The sequence below is a fragment of the Physeter macrocephalus genome, chromosome 11 (genome assembly GCF_002837175.3).
Source record: "Physeter macrocephalus isolate SW-GA chromosome 11, ASM283717v5, whole genome shotgun sequence".
Lineage (NCBI taxonomy): Eukaryota > Metazoa > Chordata > Mammalia > Artiodactyla > Physeteridae > Physeter > Physeter macrocephalus.
The window spans coordinates 41500833-41520635 of NC_041224.1; the positions used below are offsets into that span (position 1 = coordinate 41500833).

Here is a 19803-nt window from a genome sequence, read left to right on the forward strand (position 1 = left end):
TTACGCTCAGGAGCTGCGTCAGCTGACCTCTTAAAGATGAGCTTCAGGATGATGAAAGAGGCAGCATTCATTGGGCAGATTCAAAAAAAACTTTGTCCAAAATGTTGCCAGGATTGGAAACGAGTGACCTGCCAGAATAAGTCCCTTTCACAAAACTACAGGCCTATAAGGCCCACGCATGGAAAAGCATAACCGCTTCCGGACTTTGGAGTTATGGAGATGCGTGTTCGAATCCCGACTGTCCCGCTTGGCAAATTAGATAACCTCCGGTGACTCCGGTTAGCTTGCCCTGGGTGGGTCACACCGCATTGTGAAGGGCAGGCCTAGGGTGAGACCCCAACAAGGTCGCTGACTCCAGAGCGCTGCTCTTTCCAGCAGCCTGATGCTCTGGGTAGCGGGTCCCCTCGCGCAGCCGGCCCCCGGCCTGGAGCGCCTTTGTGCCCCACTCACCCGAGAGCACTCGCAGAAGCGGCCCGCGGCGGGGAGCCGGGAGGGAGACCAGTCAGCGGGAGGTGGCCGTGGGACTGGGGACGCCGGTGGGAGCGCCCCCGATGTGGCGCGGACGGGTGGGGAGGGGGGAGGCCAGGTGGTGATTGGCTGGGCTGAGGCTGGCAGCTCCGGGCCAAGAACAAAAGAGAGCGGGCGGCGGGCGGCCTCTGGAGTAGGCGCTCCCGCCCGCCCAGCGCGGGCTTCGGTGCTGAGGGAAGACGCACCCACCGCCCGCCAGCCGAGCAGCCGGGCTGGCGCGCTCGGTTTCTGCGCGAAAGCCGGCCGTGTACCTAGGAATTAACCGGCCGGCCCTGGAGGGGAGGGGTGGGGAGCGGGAAGTGGTGGTGGTGGGGGGGGGATGTTGAGCGCGCGCGAGAACAATAATAAGATCGTGTTTGCGGTCGCTGCCCGAGGAGGAATTCGGAGGAGGCGCGAGGCCCGGTGCTCGCGCCGCGCCCGGGAGCCCGGGAAAGAGGCCGCCGGCGGCGGCGGCGGCGGCATGAGGCAGGCGATGCGGCGCCTGTGAGCAGCGCGCGGCAGCGGCGGGGAACCTCAGCGCGCGGAGAGCCGAGCGGCCGGGGGCTCCCCTCCCCCGCTGCCGGGCGGTGATTTGCCGGGCCTGCTGCGCCCCCCGCCCACCCCTCGCCCCAGCGGCCGCCTCGCTGCTTCCCTTCGTCGGAGCGGCCGCTCGTCCGCCCGCCCGCCCGGCTCGAGGCCCGCGGGGAGCGCGGCGCAGTCTGCTGGCCCGCGGGGGGGCGGCCTCCCGGCATCTTCGCGGCGCCCAAGGACGACCAGGAAGGGGAGCGGCCGGGATGGCGCGTCCGCGGCCCCGCGAGTACAAGGCGGGCGACCTGGTCTTCGCCAAGATGAAGGGCTACCCGCACTGGCCGGCCCGGGTGAGTACGGCGGCCGCGCGCGGGCCCGCCCGCCCACCATTTTCCCCTTCATGATGGCGCGCCCGCCCCCTTTCCTCATCGCCTCAGCCCGGAGCGCGGAGCCCGCTGCGAGCGGCCGACCGCGGCCGGGTCTGAGGGCGCGGGCGGCGCTGCGCAGGGAGGACGGGGCCTCGCCGGAGGCGAGGGTTCCGGGCCGCGCCCGCACCCTGCGAGGGCCGCCATCCTTCCGCCCACTTTCGAAGGCGGCTCCGGCCCCGGCAGGCCAGCCGCTGCCTTCCTCCCGGAAAGCCGGTGGTGACCGGGAGCCCGCGCCGCCGGGAAGCGGGCCTGGAGTGGAGCCATCGCTCCGGGCAGGGTCGTTGGTAGACACCGCGGTCCCGGGCGAACGTCGGGGTACGTAGGGGAGCGTAGTGCAAATGGCTGTCGGAGAGCCGGCGGGCGCCCGCGGCGCAAATCCTGGAAAGGGGTAGTGGTCATTCAGAGCCAGCAGGAGCCTCTTGGCAGTCATTCATCCGTCTCTCGTTGCATCCTTCGCCATCCAGACTTGTTGAGTTTTCCCTGAGCGCGATTCCGGGTGCCCCGCCTGCCCTGTCCTTGTCCTGGGGTACGTGCATCTTTGGTGCCCATGGTTCTTTTAAACCGACACTAAATAGCCGGGAGCTTGCAGCTTGGCACTGGCTGGTGTGTCCTGTAAGCTCCTCGTGCCTTTTCACCTCCATGTTTGTTTTAGGTCAGATCCCAGACCTTATCCTCGGCCTCCCACAACAGTCCACAATAGCGCTCTCTTTCTGTGTAGCAGGGTTTTCGCTGGGCTCTTTCTCTAGAAAGCATCTGCGTGTAATACATAACATTAAATTTTATTAGGCCCTTTTCTAACATGTGTGCTTTGTGTCTTAAAATAAATTCCTTTTACTTTTATTTTATAACAGTTGGCAGTTAATTGCTTGAAATAACAGTGAAAAGGAGGGTCAAAGCATGTTGAAGATTATGTTAGTAAACTTGAGAAATAGAAGTAGACATGGGAAATAGTGGCATAAATATGAGTGCAGGCTCTAAAAATGTTGTATTATATGCAAGTGAAGGTACTGAGATTCCTCCCTCCCCCAAATACACCCATTCACAAAAGGAAGTGACATCATGGGTGGCCAGACTGAAATTTAGTGAAGTTGGAGTAATGGATGGACATAATCACTTGTTTTGTTTTTAGTTTGTCATGATTGTAAAATGGAAAGAACACTGGGTCAGGAATTGGGGGACCCTGGCATCTGGTCTGGGCTCTGTTATGGGCTAATTATCTCAACTGTCTGAATATCCATTTCTGCAACTGTAAAATGATCAAGTCTAGGATTCCTTCCAACACTAACAACCTCAGATTTCAAGGGGAAAAAACAGTCTTATTCAGATTCCGTGAGGCTGTGCAAATAACTTTTCTCCACATCTGAACTGTAGGTTTTCCTTAAATAAGGCAAAGTTTTCATGGTGGAATAATGGGTTATTTTTTCTACTAAAGTGCCATAATGCTTTGGGGCAAGATTTGTTACTTTAGGAGTCCTTTAGGAAACCCCTTGAATATATTCGTCAAGTAAGAAATAAACAGCTATAGGGCACATATGTTTATACATAGTTAAAAGTGAATTAAAAGTTATCATCACCAGTTGGTCATTTTCTTGTAACACAATGGCTTTCTTTAATCTTATCTTTGAAAAATATCTCCTGAGAGTCAAAAAGAAAATAGACTTAAAATTTCATTAACATGTTGCTTGCATATGTTGGTCACCTGTAGTAATTTTGAAACAAAAAAGTGCTGCAGAAGTAGTCATAGTTGTATATTTAATTGTACATAAAATTCCTGGGAGTTACAATTCCAAACGAAGGCAAAATGGAAAATAAAATGAGGAAATAAAATCAATTACATTGTTAGATAAGATACAGTAAATACAGAGGAAAAAATGTGTGTCTGTTCACATTTAACATGAGCTCCTCAAGGGAAGGACCTAAGTCTCTCTAATTTTAAAAAAATATTTTATAGTGAGTGGCATGTTGTAATTTCCAAAGAAAGGTAAAGGTTAGAAAAAGAAGAAAGATATTTGAGTCCCTACTCTTTGTTAGAGTTGAATGTGTCAGTGTTCTCGTTTTATTTTCATCCCAATTCTGTGAGATAGTATCCCTACTTTACACCTAGCTATAGCTTTGTAGATGATGATATTATCAAGTATGGGGGGGGAAATCCTACTTATTAATTTCAAATATTATCCCTTGATATGAAGGCCAGCCATGTTGGGATTCTATCAATATATGGCCACAAGGAATGAAACATAGGAGGGAGAACATGGAGGAAACATTTCTTCAGGCTATGGGGAGGAGCTTTCTGATGGTCAGAGCTGGTCCACGTGGCATGGAGAAGTGACTTCTCTGCTGTAGAGAAGACATTTACTTTGGTCCTAGAAATCCCCTTGTGAGGAATGTGAGCCTAGAGGATTCAGACATCTAGTAAATTTGATCAGGTTGGTTTCAGCTTTTGGCAGAGCTTCACACTCTGTGCCCAGGGTGTGTTCTGTAATCTAAGTTTCAGTTTACTAGTCTGTAAAATAGGGATAATTCTCACCTCACAGATTTAGTGTATGTAAAAGCACTAAGCAGCAGTACTTGAATGTTCCTATCTTTTTTGCTTTTTGAATTTCTAATTTTTCCCCTGTATCATTACACTATTTAAAATTTTCAGCTGTTAAGTAGATTTGTTATTTGTTCAACATTTTATCATGAAAAATTTCAAACATATAGAGAATTTTAAAATTGTATAGTGGGGCTTCCCTGGTGGCGCAGTGGTCGGAGAGTCCGCCTGCCGATGCAGGGGACACGGGTTCGTGCCCCGGTCCGGGAGGATCCCACATGCCGCGGAGCGGCTAGGCCCGTGAGCCATGGCCGCTGAGCCTGCGCGTCCGGAGCCTGTGCTCTGCAACGGGAGAGGCCACAACAGAGAGAGGCCCGCGTACCGTAAAAAATTGTATAGCGAACAGCCATATATCTACCACCTAGATTCCGCACTTAACATTTTGCTATACTTGCTATATCACCTATTTGTTCACATATCCATCCCTCTATCCATACAGCAGTCCATCTTTTTTTAATGCATTTCAAAGTAAGTTGCAGATAATTTACTCCTAGACGCTCCAGAATGTATTTCATTAACTAGAGGTCAATATTTTTAATCGATTCTTTTTTTTTCCATTTGAGGTAAAATTTACATAGACTGAAACACACTTACCTTAAATGTACCATTCAGTGAGTTGACAAATGTATGCACTGGTGTAATGCAAGCCCCTACTGGGACAGAACAGTACCAGTACCCAAGAAAGTTCCCTTATACCTCTTACCAGTTGATTCTTGTCCTCCTCCCTTTTCAGATGTATTATTTTAACATTAAATAGCAGCTGGCTGTTTCTAATGGAGTATACTTGCTGTATATGACTTTAAAAATTAGAAGTTCATTTATGCCTAAGGATTAACTAGCTTAATACTAAAAAATACTTATGCTAAAACAAGAGTCTCTGAAGTCTTTTTTTTTTTTAATTTTTAAAAAATATTTTATTTATTTTTTATTTTTGGCCACATAGGGTCTTAGTTGTGGCATGTAGGATCTTTCACTGCGGCATGCGGGCTTCTCTCTAGTTCTTCTCTCCAGTTGTGGCACGCAGGCCTAGTTGCCCCACGGCATGTGGGATCTTAGTTCCCTGACCAGGGATCGAACTCAAGTCCCCTACATTGGAAGGTGGATTCTTTACCGCTGAACCACCAGGGAAGTCCCTCTGAAGGCTTTTGATTGTGTACCTTGTTGGTAAAAAAAAAAAAAAAAAAATAGAGCATGCATCTCTAATATGTGTAAATTTACTTTAAAATTACATATGCATGTACTTTGTACTATTATATATAAGATAATACAAAAAAACTAATAGGGATGACAGATAATATAGATGGTATTTTATGTTTTAAAATTCTTATTGGTAAAATGTCATTAATAGTACTAGATTAAGTTTATATTTTAAAAAGTACTAATTTTTGGAATTTTTTTGCCTCCTTCTTGTGAGATCTGGCTAGATTGTAACAGTTTTTATCTTCTATAGAGATATTATAGAATAGAACTGTCAGCTTGGCCATTTCCTTGTTGCTTGTGCTTACATTATTAGTGTCATCTTTGTAGGACTCCTTTAGCCACTTGTTCATTTAGTGAGAATTCTGTTAGAAGTAGATGTTCCATAATTCTACTCAACCAGGCACACACAAATGGCAATAAGTCACAGTATGCCTAAAGTGAATAAATATAACTATCTAAATAAGCAAACTAGTGTTAATTGATGTATTGGATATTAGTAAAATTTGCTTTTTAGGTGAAAGAATAAGAAACTAAGATAGAAGTTGTACTATTTTCTTCTCAGACCCCCTAAAATCATCTTGTGTATCCCCTGAGGTATGAGCACTCTGCTTATGTTACCCCTGCTCTAAAAAATGGAAAAACAAAAAACAATACAAAAACCAAAAAGTCTTAAAGCTCTTGTGTTTCAGTTAAAGAGCTTTTTAAAATTTAACTTTAGGGCTTCCCTGGTGGCGCAGTGGTTGGGAATCTGCCTGCCAATGCAGGGGACACGGGTTAGAGCCCTGGTCTGGGAAGATCCCACATGCCGTGGAGCAACTAAGCCCGTGAGCCACAACTACTGAGCCTGCGCGTCTGGAGCCTGTGCTCCGCAACGGGAGAGGCCGCAACGGCGAGAGGCCCGCGCACTGCGATGAAGAGTGGCCCCAGCTCCCCGCAACTGGAGAAAGCCCTCGCACAGAAACGAAGACCCAAACACAGCCAAAAATAAATATAAATAAAATAAATAAATTTATTTTTAAAAATATTTAACTTTATATGAAAACTCTCAAACATCGTTAATAGGAGAGTAAGTCGATATAACCACTTTAGAAAACTGGCCTGATCTACTGTAGTTAAACACATGCCTGCCTTGTGACTTGGCAGTCTGTTCTAGGCATATACCCAAGAGAAATGGGTGTTTATGTCCACCAAAAGACTTGTACAGTAATGCTCATATATGGCAGCTTTATCCATAATAACAGAAGACTGAAAACAACCCAGATGTCCATCAACACGAGAACGGATAAGCAAATTTGTAGTATGTTTGTATAGTAGAGTACTACCCAGCAATAAAAAGGGGCAGACTACTGATGCCCACAAAAATATGGATGAATCTCAAAAAATATAAGGTTGAGTGAAAAAAGCCAGACACAAGACAGTACCTTCTGTATGATCCCATGATGTTCAAAAACAGGCAAAGCTGATCCATGGTGATCAGTTTGTGGTAGGTGGAGGTGGTGGTGGGGTTACTGACTGGTAGGAGGCACTGGAAATGTTCTGTATCTTGATCTGGGTTTGTACATATGTAAAAATTTATCAAGGTTGCATATGGGGATTTATGCACTATTATGTATATAATGCCTCAATTTGTGTATATAATGCCTCAATTTTAAAAACACACTCTTTGTATGAGGTGGGGAAAAAGAAGAATCTAATACTCCAAGCTTCTTCATGGATTGAATTTCACCATTCTTAGCTTTCAGTGAGAAATTTTTTCTTTAAGGCTTCAGTCCTACAAAGTTGCATCTTCCTATTCCCTTTGACTATTTTAGAAGCTTCATTTACTACTTCACAGCTTTCTCTTGAGGCTTCTTTGTAGTTCTGGATTCTGCCTCTGTCTTTTGCTTAACTCTACTAGAGTCTTTCTGTTCCTTTCATGCTAAATCATTCATTGCTCATCATATTTTTGATCTAGCTCTCCACCTCTCACTTGTTAAAACTTAAGAATAAAGCATTTGACTTACCTCTCTATGACAGTTCAAAGAGCTGAACTCTTACTGAACTTTTATTGAGTACCTACTGTATGTAAGGCACTGTACTACGTGTATTTTTTCATTTTTCTACCAACAGATTAAACTTGCAGCAATTTAAAAACGTTGTAATTGAATAATTAAAGTGTTTCCCTACCCTCTATTAATGTAAATACTGGTTGGGAATCCTCAGTTTCTGATCCATAGCACTTTCCTTTTTTTTTGCCTTTGACAGTAAACTGCTAGACTGAACCTTTATTTCTGGAGACCAGGCTACGTATTTTTAGAAAATCAGCTGACACAAGTTCTTTTTAATCTCGACATAAAGTATGATGTTTATAATCTTTATTACTTTGTCCTGAGTCCACAGAAATCCATCGTTGGTTCATTCCTCAGGTAGAGTGGCACAGGCTCACCCAGCCTTTCCCCAAGAGACTATATTCACATTGACAGTCTGAGACTGGCAAACTGTCTCATTTTCTTCAGTTTAACCCTGGGGGCAAACAGGCAACTTAAACTCTCAATACCAACATTTACATTTTCCGTCAGCCAGGTGAATCTGTATATCTGGCATATCCCCTTTGGAATGCCCTAATGACTACTTGTTGCCCCATGATTTGAAGAATATTAATTCTCTTAATTCCACTATATGAGATTGTGTTTGATTCTTTTAGAAAATGACTGATGGTTTAAAATGATATATGACTTTGTTGAAAATATCTATTAGCATTAGAAAAACATTATAGACTAAAAAGTATAGTAGAGGAAGAGCCCAAATAGTTCTGTTCATTAGAGAAATATCTTCTATTGCAGAAGAATCTCCAGATGTCTGATCAAAATATAGTCCACTTAATACGGTTGTTAGTCCACTGCAAAAAGATTTCTTATTCATTTCAAGCAGTACTGAAAGCATGGTCTGTGGACTGTTTGTTACCTGTCAGTGACAAAATAGATATAGAAATTGAGAGCAAGAGTTTAGAAACTTTTTAAGCAATTTGATAGAGTAACTTTTTGTTTGTGAATCTGATTTAAAATTGAGGTTTGTATTTGTATGCCTTTTAATTTTAATTTTCTAATAATACATCTTTAATGTATTTTATTAAAATGTCTGTAACTAATTAGAATTTTTTTTAATTGCTCCTTCACCACAGAATAGAAGTACTGACTATAGAGGACCCTTAACAGTCAATAGTGTTCCTTGCACCGAAAACAGTTTGCTCATACTGTAAACTATTTAAACTATCCTTATTTAAAAGAGAGAATGGACTGACCTTCATGTTATATATTAATTTCACCTGTGTAACAGAGTTACAGTTATTACACAAGTAATAATGTTCACTGTAGAAAGATTGACATCCCTAGACATACTTACAAGCATCATGAATATGCACCTATATGTGTAGGTACATAATTTTTGTAATATATACAGTTTTGCAACCTTTTTTCCCCACTAAACTCTGTATCTAGAAGACTTTCAATGGTAATGAATATGTTTTTATAACATTATTTGTAATAACCATCTGGTAATTTATGGCGTGGACCTATTTTTATAAATTATAACTACTTGCTATTATAAGACATTTATTTTATTTCCAGTTTTATACTATAAAAGAATACTCTGAGAAACATTCTTTTGGCTTAATTATTATTTCCGTAGGACAAGTCTCTGGAAATTATATTTCTGAGTCAAGGGGCATGTGCATGTTTTAAAGCTTTGTATTACAAAGATTTCACTATCTTATCTTACCCACTACCAGAATAAGAGAATACTTGTTTTCTCACATATTCATTAAAAGTAGATGATTCAAACTTTTAAAAATCTTTCTCAATTTAATAAGCACAAATATTTAATTGAATTAATTTCTTTGGTTACAAGTTAGGCAGAATATATGTATCATATATGACATTCTATCAATAATGTATATGTGACTTGATTATCAAGTTAGAATGAGTATATATAATAACACTACTATAAGGTAGATATCCCCATAAGAGAACCGAGACTTAGCTTAAGAAATTCACCTAAAGACAACTTAATTAAGTGTCTTAACCCCAGACTATTAAGAATGCCACAAGAACATAAGAAATGTGATATCAGATTAGGTAAAGGACTAAAGAAGCATTTGGTGGTATGTAAAAAGACCATACGTATATGTGTGTTTGTAGGGCTCACAAGTTTCTGTGAAGCTGGGAATCTTCAGTCAGAGAACATTTACTATTGTAACATTTATTGTATTATCTTTAGTCTATATCTCTTTGAAAGCCCTTTGACACAGGGCAATATAAAAATAAATATTAGTTGTACATTTAAAGAAAGCAGAGACCCATTAAAATCAATTCTGAATGAGTAGCATGATGTTCACTTAGTGTAAGTTCTAAAACCTTTATGTGTAAGAGAACACATCTACTTTGAACATCAGGTAGGGTAGTTATGAGAGTTACTGGTTCAGTAGAGCCTAGAAGCTAAATCATAAGAACTACTACTACTAGCCTGTGTAACTTCTTGCCAGTTTACTGCATTCCCAATCTCTGTAACAGCATTTTCCTATATATAGTATATCACTGCCATTTGTATATGTAATCTCCTTTCAGCTGATGAAAATGGAGGTAGTAATTGAATTTTTCTACTATATCTTCTTACTTGATAAGAATTTGCTGTAGTTTGGTAAGTACCATCTGTAGGGTTACAGAGAGCCACGTAGAGGTTAAAAAGAGTGAAATAATCTAATGATTGGTGAGCTCAGACATTTAGAGTGACATCCTCCAGATTTCTGAGCAAGACATCCTGCCATGTCGGGAAAGACAACTAGACAAGGAGTTAAAAGATAAGCACCTCATTCTACCACTCTCTTGGTTTGTTAGGTTTGGGCATCTTTTTTTATTACAACCTCTTTGTAAAACAGGGAGAGTGATAATTCTTAGTCTCACCCTTTTTCCTAGTAATCAAATGTGAAAATATACATGAAGGAAGTGTTTGCTAATTAAGTACCTAATAATTAACCTCCTAGAAACACCAGACCTGGTAAAATCTCAGTAAATGTTTTTGTGGTTTGGCAAGTGTGTCTTTCAGCAGTTTCCTTGTGACTTTATAATAGTGAGTTGGCTTTAGGTTCTGGGAGTTGTGGGGACTTCCCATTAATATTACCTTTCCAGATTTCTGAATGTGATGAGCCATCTCTAGAGGGTCCACATAGCTTCAGGATTTGGGGGCAAGCTAAGCTGGACTTCGTTGGCAGATAAATGGTGCCTATGAATCAACTACTCCTCCCACTTGATCACTGAAACTCAAGCTCTGAGTGGATTCCTTAAGCCTGATTATAGAGTCTCGAAGGCTCCCCAAAAGTGGAGGTACCGTTTCAAAGTGGACTGCGTAATTATTACTAACATATTAGTAACTTCTTAGTTTCTATCAAAATATGTTTAAGATGAGAGTTGTTGTAAGTGATGGGTTCATTTAGGTTCAGTCGTGGTTAGCAAATATAAAAATGAGTTTCACAGAGATTGAAAAACTTTTATGTAGGGAAAAATGTCAAAAAATAAACCCATGCCTTTAGATCTCTTCTTCCTTTTTGTCACTGAAGTAGAACTTTTGTACTAATGACATCTTTAATTTTGGAGGAAATGCATATTTAGAGGGAGCAGTGTTATGAATTCTCAGTTCATTTTTTGGGGGGAGTTAGCATATGTTAAATGGATTGAAAATTAATTCCCTCAAGACTTCTGTTTGACTTTCAAAATGAGACCAGCTATTTTCAAACAAGGCATAACTGTTCTTATCTCCTTCACTGGACTGCTACATGAGGATTAGGTCAATAATTTTGAAAAAGTATTTAGACCTTGGAAATGAGTCATTGTTGCTGATTGATTCTGTTGCAGTCTAGTCTAGTGGCTTTCAGACTTTTTTTGACTGTAACTGACAGTAAGAAATAAATATTAATTTCATACACACACACTAGAAAAAGATTTTCACCAAATCATACTATATGTGATGCATCCTGATGTTTTTATATTTCATTTTGTATAAAATCAGGTTGTAACCCACAAAATCAGTTTCACTACCTGTAGTTTGAAAAGCACTGGTCTGGTCTCTTAGGCCAAAGGGAGATTAATCTATGTGAGTTATATATGTTTATATAGAACAGTAGTTGGATTTTTGAGATGAGTTAATAGTCCTGAGCTTTTTATTCTGCTGTAGCCATAGTCCTACATGGAGGTCACATGAACATAAGAAATGAAGGTTATGTTAGGTCACTTAACCACCCTGGCCAGTATTTTACTTGATTTCCAAAGGTATACAGATCAAATATTTCTACTCTCATTTTCCTTCTATTCTTTGAACTGCAAATATACCTACTACTTGCTTAGCTTTCTCTATGAAGCTAATTATAGTTTCATACATATGGCTTGTTGAGGGTAATAAGCTTCATACATTTGCTAACTAGTTAGTGATAAACACTGACTATCTAGTGTTCCCTGGCTGATAATATTGAGGTTCTGGGGTTTTCTTGGGTTTGTGAGACTAGACTGTGGAAGTATCAGGCTATCTATGACTGGGATTGATGGGCTTTTGTTAAGTCCAGAAAACATATAGGTGGGGTAGGTTTGTGGTACCCTCTGAGGTGGATGTAAAGTCATGGAACTACCACATTTCTAATGGTTCTGTATTTTCTTTACAATCACTTTTGTCCAATCAAAAAGATTTCCTTCCTACTATTTAGATAACAGCAATCTCAGAAGAGACAATCTAATATTGATGATAGTAAGACACTCTTCAATTTCTGAAAAAGATATATTTCTGAAAAGTTATAGTAAGCACAGTTTTATATCTCACATCTGGCTGACTGACTCACACAAAATAAGTACACTGCTATTGGAAAATAGCCCCACTATACTAAGTGGAAGTATCTGGAAACAAAAGGGTTAGGTTAATCTTTGTGTTAAGTCAAGTATTCAAGAACTCTGGTGGTTCTCTGCTCAGCTTTTGGTCACTGCTGTTGTTCACTGGCCCTATCTTGTGCTAGGTGGGGTGGCGGGTGAAGGACAGAGCCTTTGATAGAGTTATGAAATTTGATGGTCTCCATTGTTCATTTTTAATAAGCTCCTTGTCTGGGGCAAATATTTATTTAACTACAAGGGATCAGGTAACCCAGAACAAATGTGTCCCTTGTTTTTAATATTGTCATAAAAGCAAATTACAGAAGTAGGGCAGCTCAGCAAGAGCCGGCGGTTAGAGAGGTTTGTTGAAGTGAAATAGAGATGATGGTGATTGAAGACCCCTCCTTTGCGCCACTAAAATTGCTTCTCATTCAATATTGTAAACTCTAAAAAATAAGCCCTTGACCTCTGTTTTCTCTGGGTATCCCAGCTACCTCCTGGCTTCACTCCTTCCTTATCCAAATTAGACCTACGTGATTACTTGAACTGCTCTCACCCCACGCACACTTTCATGCATTCACCCTACAAACTCCTGCTGAGACCAACTAAACATAATCACAAAAGCATGCAGACTGGGGCTGCTCCAGGATTAATTTCAGTTAGGTCCTCAACACTGCTCATCACTCCTTTTACTTGACCTGGGTCAGCTGTTTGTCCATCCTCCTCAGGTGTTAGTAGATATTTTTACTACCCTTTTCCAACTCAACTTCTTTCCCCTTATTTTCAGCAAATTATTTTACTTTCATATTTTATATGTTCATTTTCAAGGTGCAGTGGAAGAGCAGGAGCTTTATGTGCAGATAAAGCCATGTCTGCTTACTGTCTCTATCCCTCAACAGATGAATGACCTTGAGTACCTAATCTCTTTGCTTTGAGACTGTAAAATGGAGACAATAATGCCTTCTTTTCAGGGTTATTTCAAGGATTTTGAACATAAAGAATCTGAAGTTTAACGGATGATCAAAAAATGTTTTTTTCCCTCTCCATCACCTCTTCCCCATCCTCCTTACTAAGACCCTCCCCTTCTTGCTTGACTCCACCCTTTTCCTTTCTTCATTCAACATTCAGCAAATATTGATGTTTTTGAGTGTTTGCTATGTCCCAAACACTAACACCCTAACAGATGCTGGGGGTAGAGAGGTGACGAAACAAAGTTTTGTTCTCATAGACTTTAAGTCATCAGCCTCTTCCCCTCCACTGACTTTCTCTCTTCAGACTACAAAGAATAATCTCTCCTATCTTCCAGGCACTGCTCTCTCTGCTTTCCTTGGTAGCCAAGCTTCTTTAAATAACTGACCTTACTGTCTCTTTTTCACCCCTATCCCAGAAGTCACCATCACCTGCCGATTAATAGAATTCATTTCAATCCTAATTGTTGCCTCTGTAGAAATTAACACTGCTGTTAAAAAATTCTCTTCCCTTGACTTCCCTCGTGTGTTTCTTTTGAAAGATTCTTTTGCTTCTCTAACCATACCTTTACAGGTTCTTCTTTGGCTTCAAGCCACCATTCTTCTAAATTTCTGTTTCAGGCCCAGACTTACTATTGTGAGCTTCAAATCCATACATCCATTTACCTACTAGACAGCTCCATCTAGCTGTCCCTCAGGTACCACAAATTCATCATCAAAAGTAATCTAGCCACCCCTCCCAACCCAAGTATTCCTGTTTTACTTAAAGATTACTATTTAGCTAGTCACCCCCCAAAACAAAGACCTCAAATTATCCTAGATGCTCCTTATTCTTTGCCTCCAACATCTTATTGATCACCTAATGATGTCAAGAGGGGCTGTGCAAATGGAGGCCTGGTGGTAGTTCTGATAGAGAAAAATAGTGTGAAATTTGATTCATTATACAGCCCAGGGCAGCATAAGAGTGCTAAACACAAAAGAACCTGAGGTGTATTCATGTTGTAAACAGGATGTAATTCCAGCAAAACAGTATGACATTAAATTATTAATTTGGATTTTTTTGGTGTCATTTTATTTCTACTTAATAATATATAAATTTATCTTGGTTTTATAATGTATTGTTATAGTAGTAGTACTGTTATATTTGTGCACATTTCAGAACATTATGATAAAATTTTATGACAGCTGGGGTCCACATCATGTTGATATATTCTTTTTTTTAAAGTTTATTTTATTGAAGTATAGTTGATTTATAATGTGTTATTTTCTACTATACAGCAAAGTGATTCAGTTATACCTATATATACATACTTTTTCATATTCTTTTCCATTATGGTTTATCACAGGATATTGAATATAGTTCCCTGTGTAGGACCTTGTTGTTTATCCATTCTATGTACAATAATTTGTATCTGCTAACCCCAAACTCCCAATCCATCCCTCCCTAGCCCCCCTCCCCCTTGGCAACCACAAGTCTGTTCTCTAGGACTGTGAGTCTGTTTCTGTGTCGTAGGTAAGGTCATGTGTCATATTTTAAATTACACATATAAGTGATATATGGTATTTTATCTTTCTCCTTCTGACTGACTTAGCATGATAATCTCTAGGTCCATCCATGTTGCTGCAATTGGCATTATTTCTTTCTTTTTTATGGCTGAGTAATACTTCATTATATATATATTTACCACATCTTCTTTATCCATTCATCTGTCAGTGGGCATTTAGGTTGTTTCTATGTTTTGGCTATTGTAAATAGTGCTGCAGTGAACATTGGGGTGCACGTATCTTTTTGAATTATAGTTTTCTCTAGATATATGCCCAGGAATGGGATTGCAGGATCATGTGGCAACTCTATTTTTAGTTTTTTAAGGAACCCCCATACTGTTTTCCAGTGATGTATTCTTTTATTCTTATTTTTCTAAAAATTATCAAGAATGGAAGTTAAATTTTGTCACATTGTAATAGTCTTGTAAGTTTTCTCTTTTGGCCTTTTTATTAATTTTATATATATATATATATATATATATATTCCCTCCGCTGTGGCCTCTCCCGTTGCGGAGCACAGGCTCCGGACGTGCAGGCCCAGCGGCCATGGCTCACGGGCCCAGCCGCTCCGCGGCATGTGGGATGTGGGATCCTCCCAGACCGGGGCGCGAACCCGGCTCCCCTGCACCCGCAGGCGGACGCGCAACCACTGCGCCACCAGGGAAGCCCTATATATTTTAAATATTAAATTGTACTTGTATACCTGGAATACACCTTACTTTGTTTCAGTACAGTAATCCCCCCTTATCCATGGGGATACATTACAGTACCCCCAGTGGATGCCTGAAATTGCAGATAATACTGAGCCGTATGTATACGTTTTTTCCTATACCTATGTACCCATGATAGAGTTCAATTTATAAATTAGGCATGGTAAAATATTAAATAACAAATAATAAAATAAAACAGTTATATCAATACACTGTAATAAAAGTTACGTGAATGTGGTCTCTCTCAAAATATCTTATTGTATAAATTTAATGCCTTTTCATCTTAACACTTATAATGCACTATGGCCATAACTTTTGCAGTTTGGAGTGCAACAGCAAAACTAGCATGAATTTCTTTTTCCTTCACAATTTCATGGATAGAATATTCTTTCATACAGTAGATCTTAGCAACTTCAGCAAATGGTATTTTTTCTCTCCTTAGTAAGTCGAGAACTTCCACCTTTTCACTTAATGAAAGCACTTCACAGCTTCTCTTTGGCATATCCAAATTGCCAGCATCGCTACTCTTGCGCTTTGGGACCCTCATTAAGTAAAATCAAGGCTACTTGAACACAAGCACTGCAATACTGCAACAGTTGATCTGATAACTGAGACAGCTACTAAGTTATTAACAGGTAGGATATGCTGGACAAAGGGATAATTCATGTCCTACTCCAGGATGGCTTGAGATTTCATAACATTACTGCGAATGGCGTGCAATTTAAAACTTATGAATTGTTTATTTCTGGAATTTTCCATTAAATATTTTTGGACCATGGTTGATCACAGGTAACTGAAACCACAGAAAATGAAACTGCAGATAATGGGGGACTATTGTACATACATTTCTTTTTTTGTTGAGATATCATTTAGGTTACATAAAATTCACCTGTTTAAGTTATACAGTTCAGTGGTTTTTATTATATTCACAATGCCATACAACCATTGCTAATTCTAGAACATTTTTATCACCCCAAAAGGAAACGCATACCCATTAAGCAGTCTGTCATCATCCATCCTTACCCCCAATCCATGACAATCACTAATCTGCTTTGTTTCTAAGAATTTTCTTATTCTGGATATTTCATTTGAAGGTATCATAGACTGTATGGCCAATTGGACTTCCCTGGTGGTGCAGTGGTTAAGAATCCACCTGCCAGTGCAGGGGATTCTTAATCACACGGGTTCGAGCCCTGGTCCGGGAAGAACCCACATGTCGCGGAGCAACTAAGCCCACGCGCCACAACTACTGAGCCTGCGCTCTAGAGCCTGCATGCCACAACTCCTGAGCCCACGTGCCACAGTTACTGAAGCCTGCGCATCTAGAGCCCATGCTCCACAACAAGAGAAGCCACCGCAATGAGAAGCCTGCACACTGCAACGAAGAGTAGCCCCTGCTCGCCACAACTAGAGAAAGCCAGCGCACAGCAATGAAGACCCAACATAGCCACCCATAAATAAATAAATAAACAAATTTATTTATTTTTAAAAAAAGAATATATGGCCAATTATGTCTGGCTTCTTTAATTTAACATAATATTTTCAAAGTTCATCCATGTTGTAGTGTGTATCAGTAGTTTATTCCTTTTATTTATTGTTTATTTAATATTCATTTATTTATTTGGTTGTGCCGGGTCTTAGTTGCAGCAGGTGTGCTCCATGTTGTGGCATGCGAACTCTTAGTTGCGGCATGCATGTAGGATCCAGTTCCCCGACGAGAGATCAAACCCAGGCCTCCTGCATTGGGAGCACGGATCCCCAACCACTGTGCTACCAGGGAAGTCCCAGTAGTTATTCCATAGGTACTCCACATTTTGTTTATCTGTTCATCAGTTGATGGGTATTTGGGTCATTTCCACTTTGGGCTGTTATAAATAATGCTGCAGTGAACATATGTGTACAATTTTTTATGTGGATTTAATGTTTTCAATCTCTTGGGTATATACTTAGGAATGGAATTGCTGGGTCATATGGTAACTCTTTGTTTAACCTTTTGAGAAATTCCCAGGCTCTTTTCCAAAGCTGTTATACCATTTTACATTCCATATAGCCTAATGACCTTGACTAGAACCTCCAGTACAATGTTGAATAGAAGTGGTCAAAGTGGACATCCTTGTCTTGTTCCTTATCTTATGCAGGAAATTTTAGTCTTCCACAATTAAGTATGACGTTAGCTGTGGGTTTTTCATAGATGCCCTTTATCAGGTTGAGGGTGTTTCCTTGTATTCCTAGTTTGTTGAATGTTTTTATCATGGAAGAATGTTGGATTTTGTCAGATGCTTTTCCCACATCTATTGAGATAACCATGTGATGTTTTGTCTTTTGTTCTATTAATATGGTGTATTATATTGATTGATTTTTGTGTGTTAAACCAGTCTCACATTCTTGGAATAAAAATTCTTGGTCGGGCTTCCCTGGTGGCGCAGTGATTGAGAATCCGCCTGCCGATGCAGGGGACATGGGTTTGTGCCCTGGTCTGGGAAGATCCCACATGCCGCGGAGCGGCTGGGCCCGTGAGCCATGGCCACTGAGCGTGCGCGTCCGGAGCCTGTGCTCCGCAACGGGAGAGGCCACAACAGTGAGAGGCCCGCGTACCACCAAAAAAAAAAAAAAAAAATTCTTGGTTGTGGTGCATAATTCTTTTTATACATTGCTGGATTCTGTTTGCTAATAAGAAATAGAATCCCTGACACATGACAGTTGAACTTATAATTTTTCGACTTCATGATGGTACAAAAGTGATACACATTCAGTAGAAACCACGCTTCAAGTTTTGAATTTTGATCTTTTCCCAGGCTAGCGATATGCAGTAAGATACTTTCTCCTGATGCTGGGCAGTGGCAGTGAGCCGTAGCTCCCAGTCAACCACACTGTCACTATGGTAAACAGCCAATACACTTTGAACCATTCTATATCCATACAACCATTCTGTATTTCACTTTCAGAATAGTATTCCATAAATTACATGAGATGCTCAACATTTTATTATAAAATAGGCTTTGTGTTAGATTGTTTTGCCCAACTGTAGGTTAATATAAGTGTTCTGAGCACATTTAAAGTAGGCTAGGCTGAGCTATGGTATTCGGTATGTTAGGTGTATTAAATGCATTCTGTCTTAATGATAATTTCAGTTTATGATGGGTTTATTGGGATGTAACTCCATCATAAGTTGAGGAAGATCTGTATTTTTGTTGTAGATTTTTGCATCTCTAGTCGTAAGTGATACTGATCTATAGTTCTGTTTTCTTGTGATGTCTGTTTCTGGGATCCTGGTATCAGAGTAATACAGGCCTCAAAAAATGAGTTGGGGAGTGTTCCTCCTCTTCTGTTTTTTGAAAGAGTTTGTGAAGGATTGGTATTAATTCTTTAAATGTTTGGTATGATTCACCAATGAAGCTATCTGGACCTGAGCTTTTCTTTGTGGGTGTTTTTTTTTTTTATTTTAAACAGCTTTATTGAGATTTAACTGACATAAAATATTGTGTAAATTTAAGATGTACAACGTGTTGATTTGATACACTTACACATTATAAAGTGATTACACTAGTAGGGTTAGTTAGCACTTCAGTCACCTCACATAATTACCATTTCTTTTGTAGTGAGAACTTTTAAGATTTATTCTTAGCAACTTTCAAGTCTATACAGTATTGTTAACTATAATCACCATGTTGTATGTTAGATCCCCAAAACTTACTCATCTTATAACTGGAAGTTTGTATCCTTTGACCAACATCTCCCAATTTCCCCTACCCTCCAGTCCCTAGCAACCATCATTCTACTCTTGTTTCTATGAGTTGCGCTTTTTTAGATTCTTTGTGGTAGGGTTTTTTTTTATTATTTATGGTATTTTTTTATAATTCAATCTCTTATTATAGCTCTACTCACATTTTCTATTTCTTCTTCAGTGGGTTTCAATAGTTTGTGCCTTTCTAGGAATTTGTTCATTTTATCTAGGTTATCTAATTTGTTGGCATACAGTTATCCATACTATTCTCTGATAGTCTTTTTTATTTCTGTAAGGTCAGTAGTAATGTTCTCTTTTCGTTCCTGATTTTACTAATTTGAATCTTCTCTCTTTTTTCTTAGTTGTTCTAACCTAAGATTTGTCAATTTTATTGATCTTGTCAAAGAACTAACTTTTGGTTTCATTGATTTCCTGTATTTTTCTATTGTCTGTTTTACTTATTTCCACTCTAATCTTTATTTTTTTCTTCCTTTTATTTGCTTTAAGTTGGTGTGCTATTCTTTTTCCAGTTGATGAAGGTAGAACGTTAGGTTATTGATTTGTGATCTTCCTTTTTTTTTTTTAACCATCTAGCTGTCCCTCAGGTACCACAAATTCATCATCAAAAGTAATCTAGCCACCCCTCCCAACCCAAGTATTCCTGTTTTACTTAAAGATTACTATTTAGCTAGTCACCCCCCAAAACAAAGACCTCA

At 40.2% G+C, this 19803-nt stretch overlaps 1 protein-coding gene across 2 annotated transcripts in view; it reads left to right on the forward strand.

The window, feature by feature from the left end:
- The first annotated feature begins 875 nt into the window (after positions 1–875).
- HDGFL3 (HDGF like 3) overlaps positions 876–19803 on the forward strand; it is a 95883-nt gene continuing 76955 nt past the window's right edge. Inside the window, exon 1 of one of the 2 annotated variants that reach the window (XM_007129827.4) lies at positions 876–1385. In XM_007129827.4, the coding sequence (XP_007129889.1) occupies positions 1302–1385 (84 nt within the window). In that variant the 5' untranslated portion in view covers positions 876–1301. The remainder of the gene's footprint in view (positions 1386–19803) is intronic. The other variant, XM_007129828.3, reaches the window with a different exon arrangement.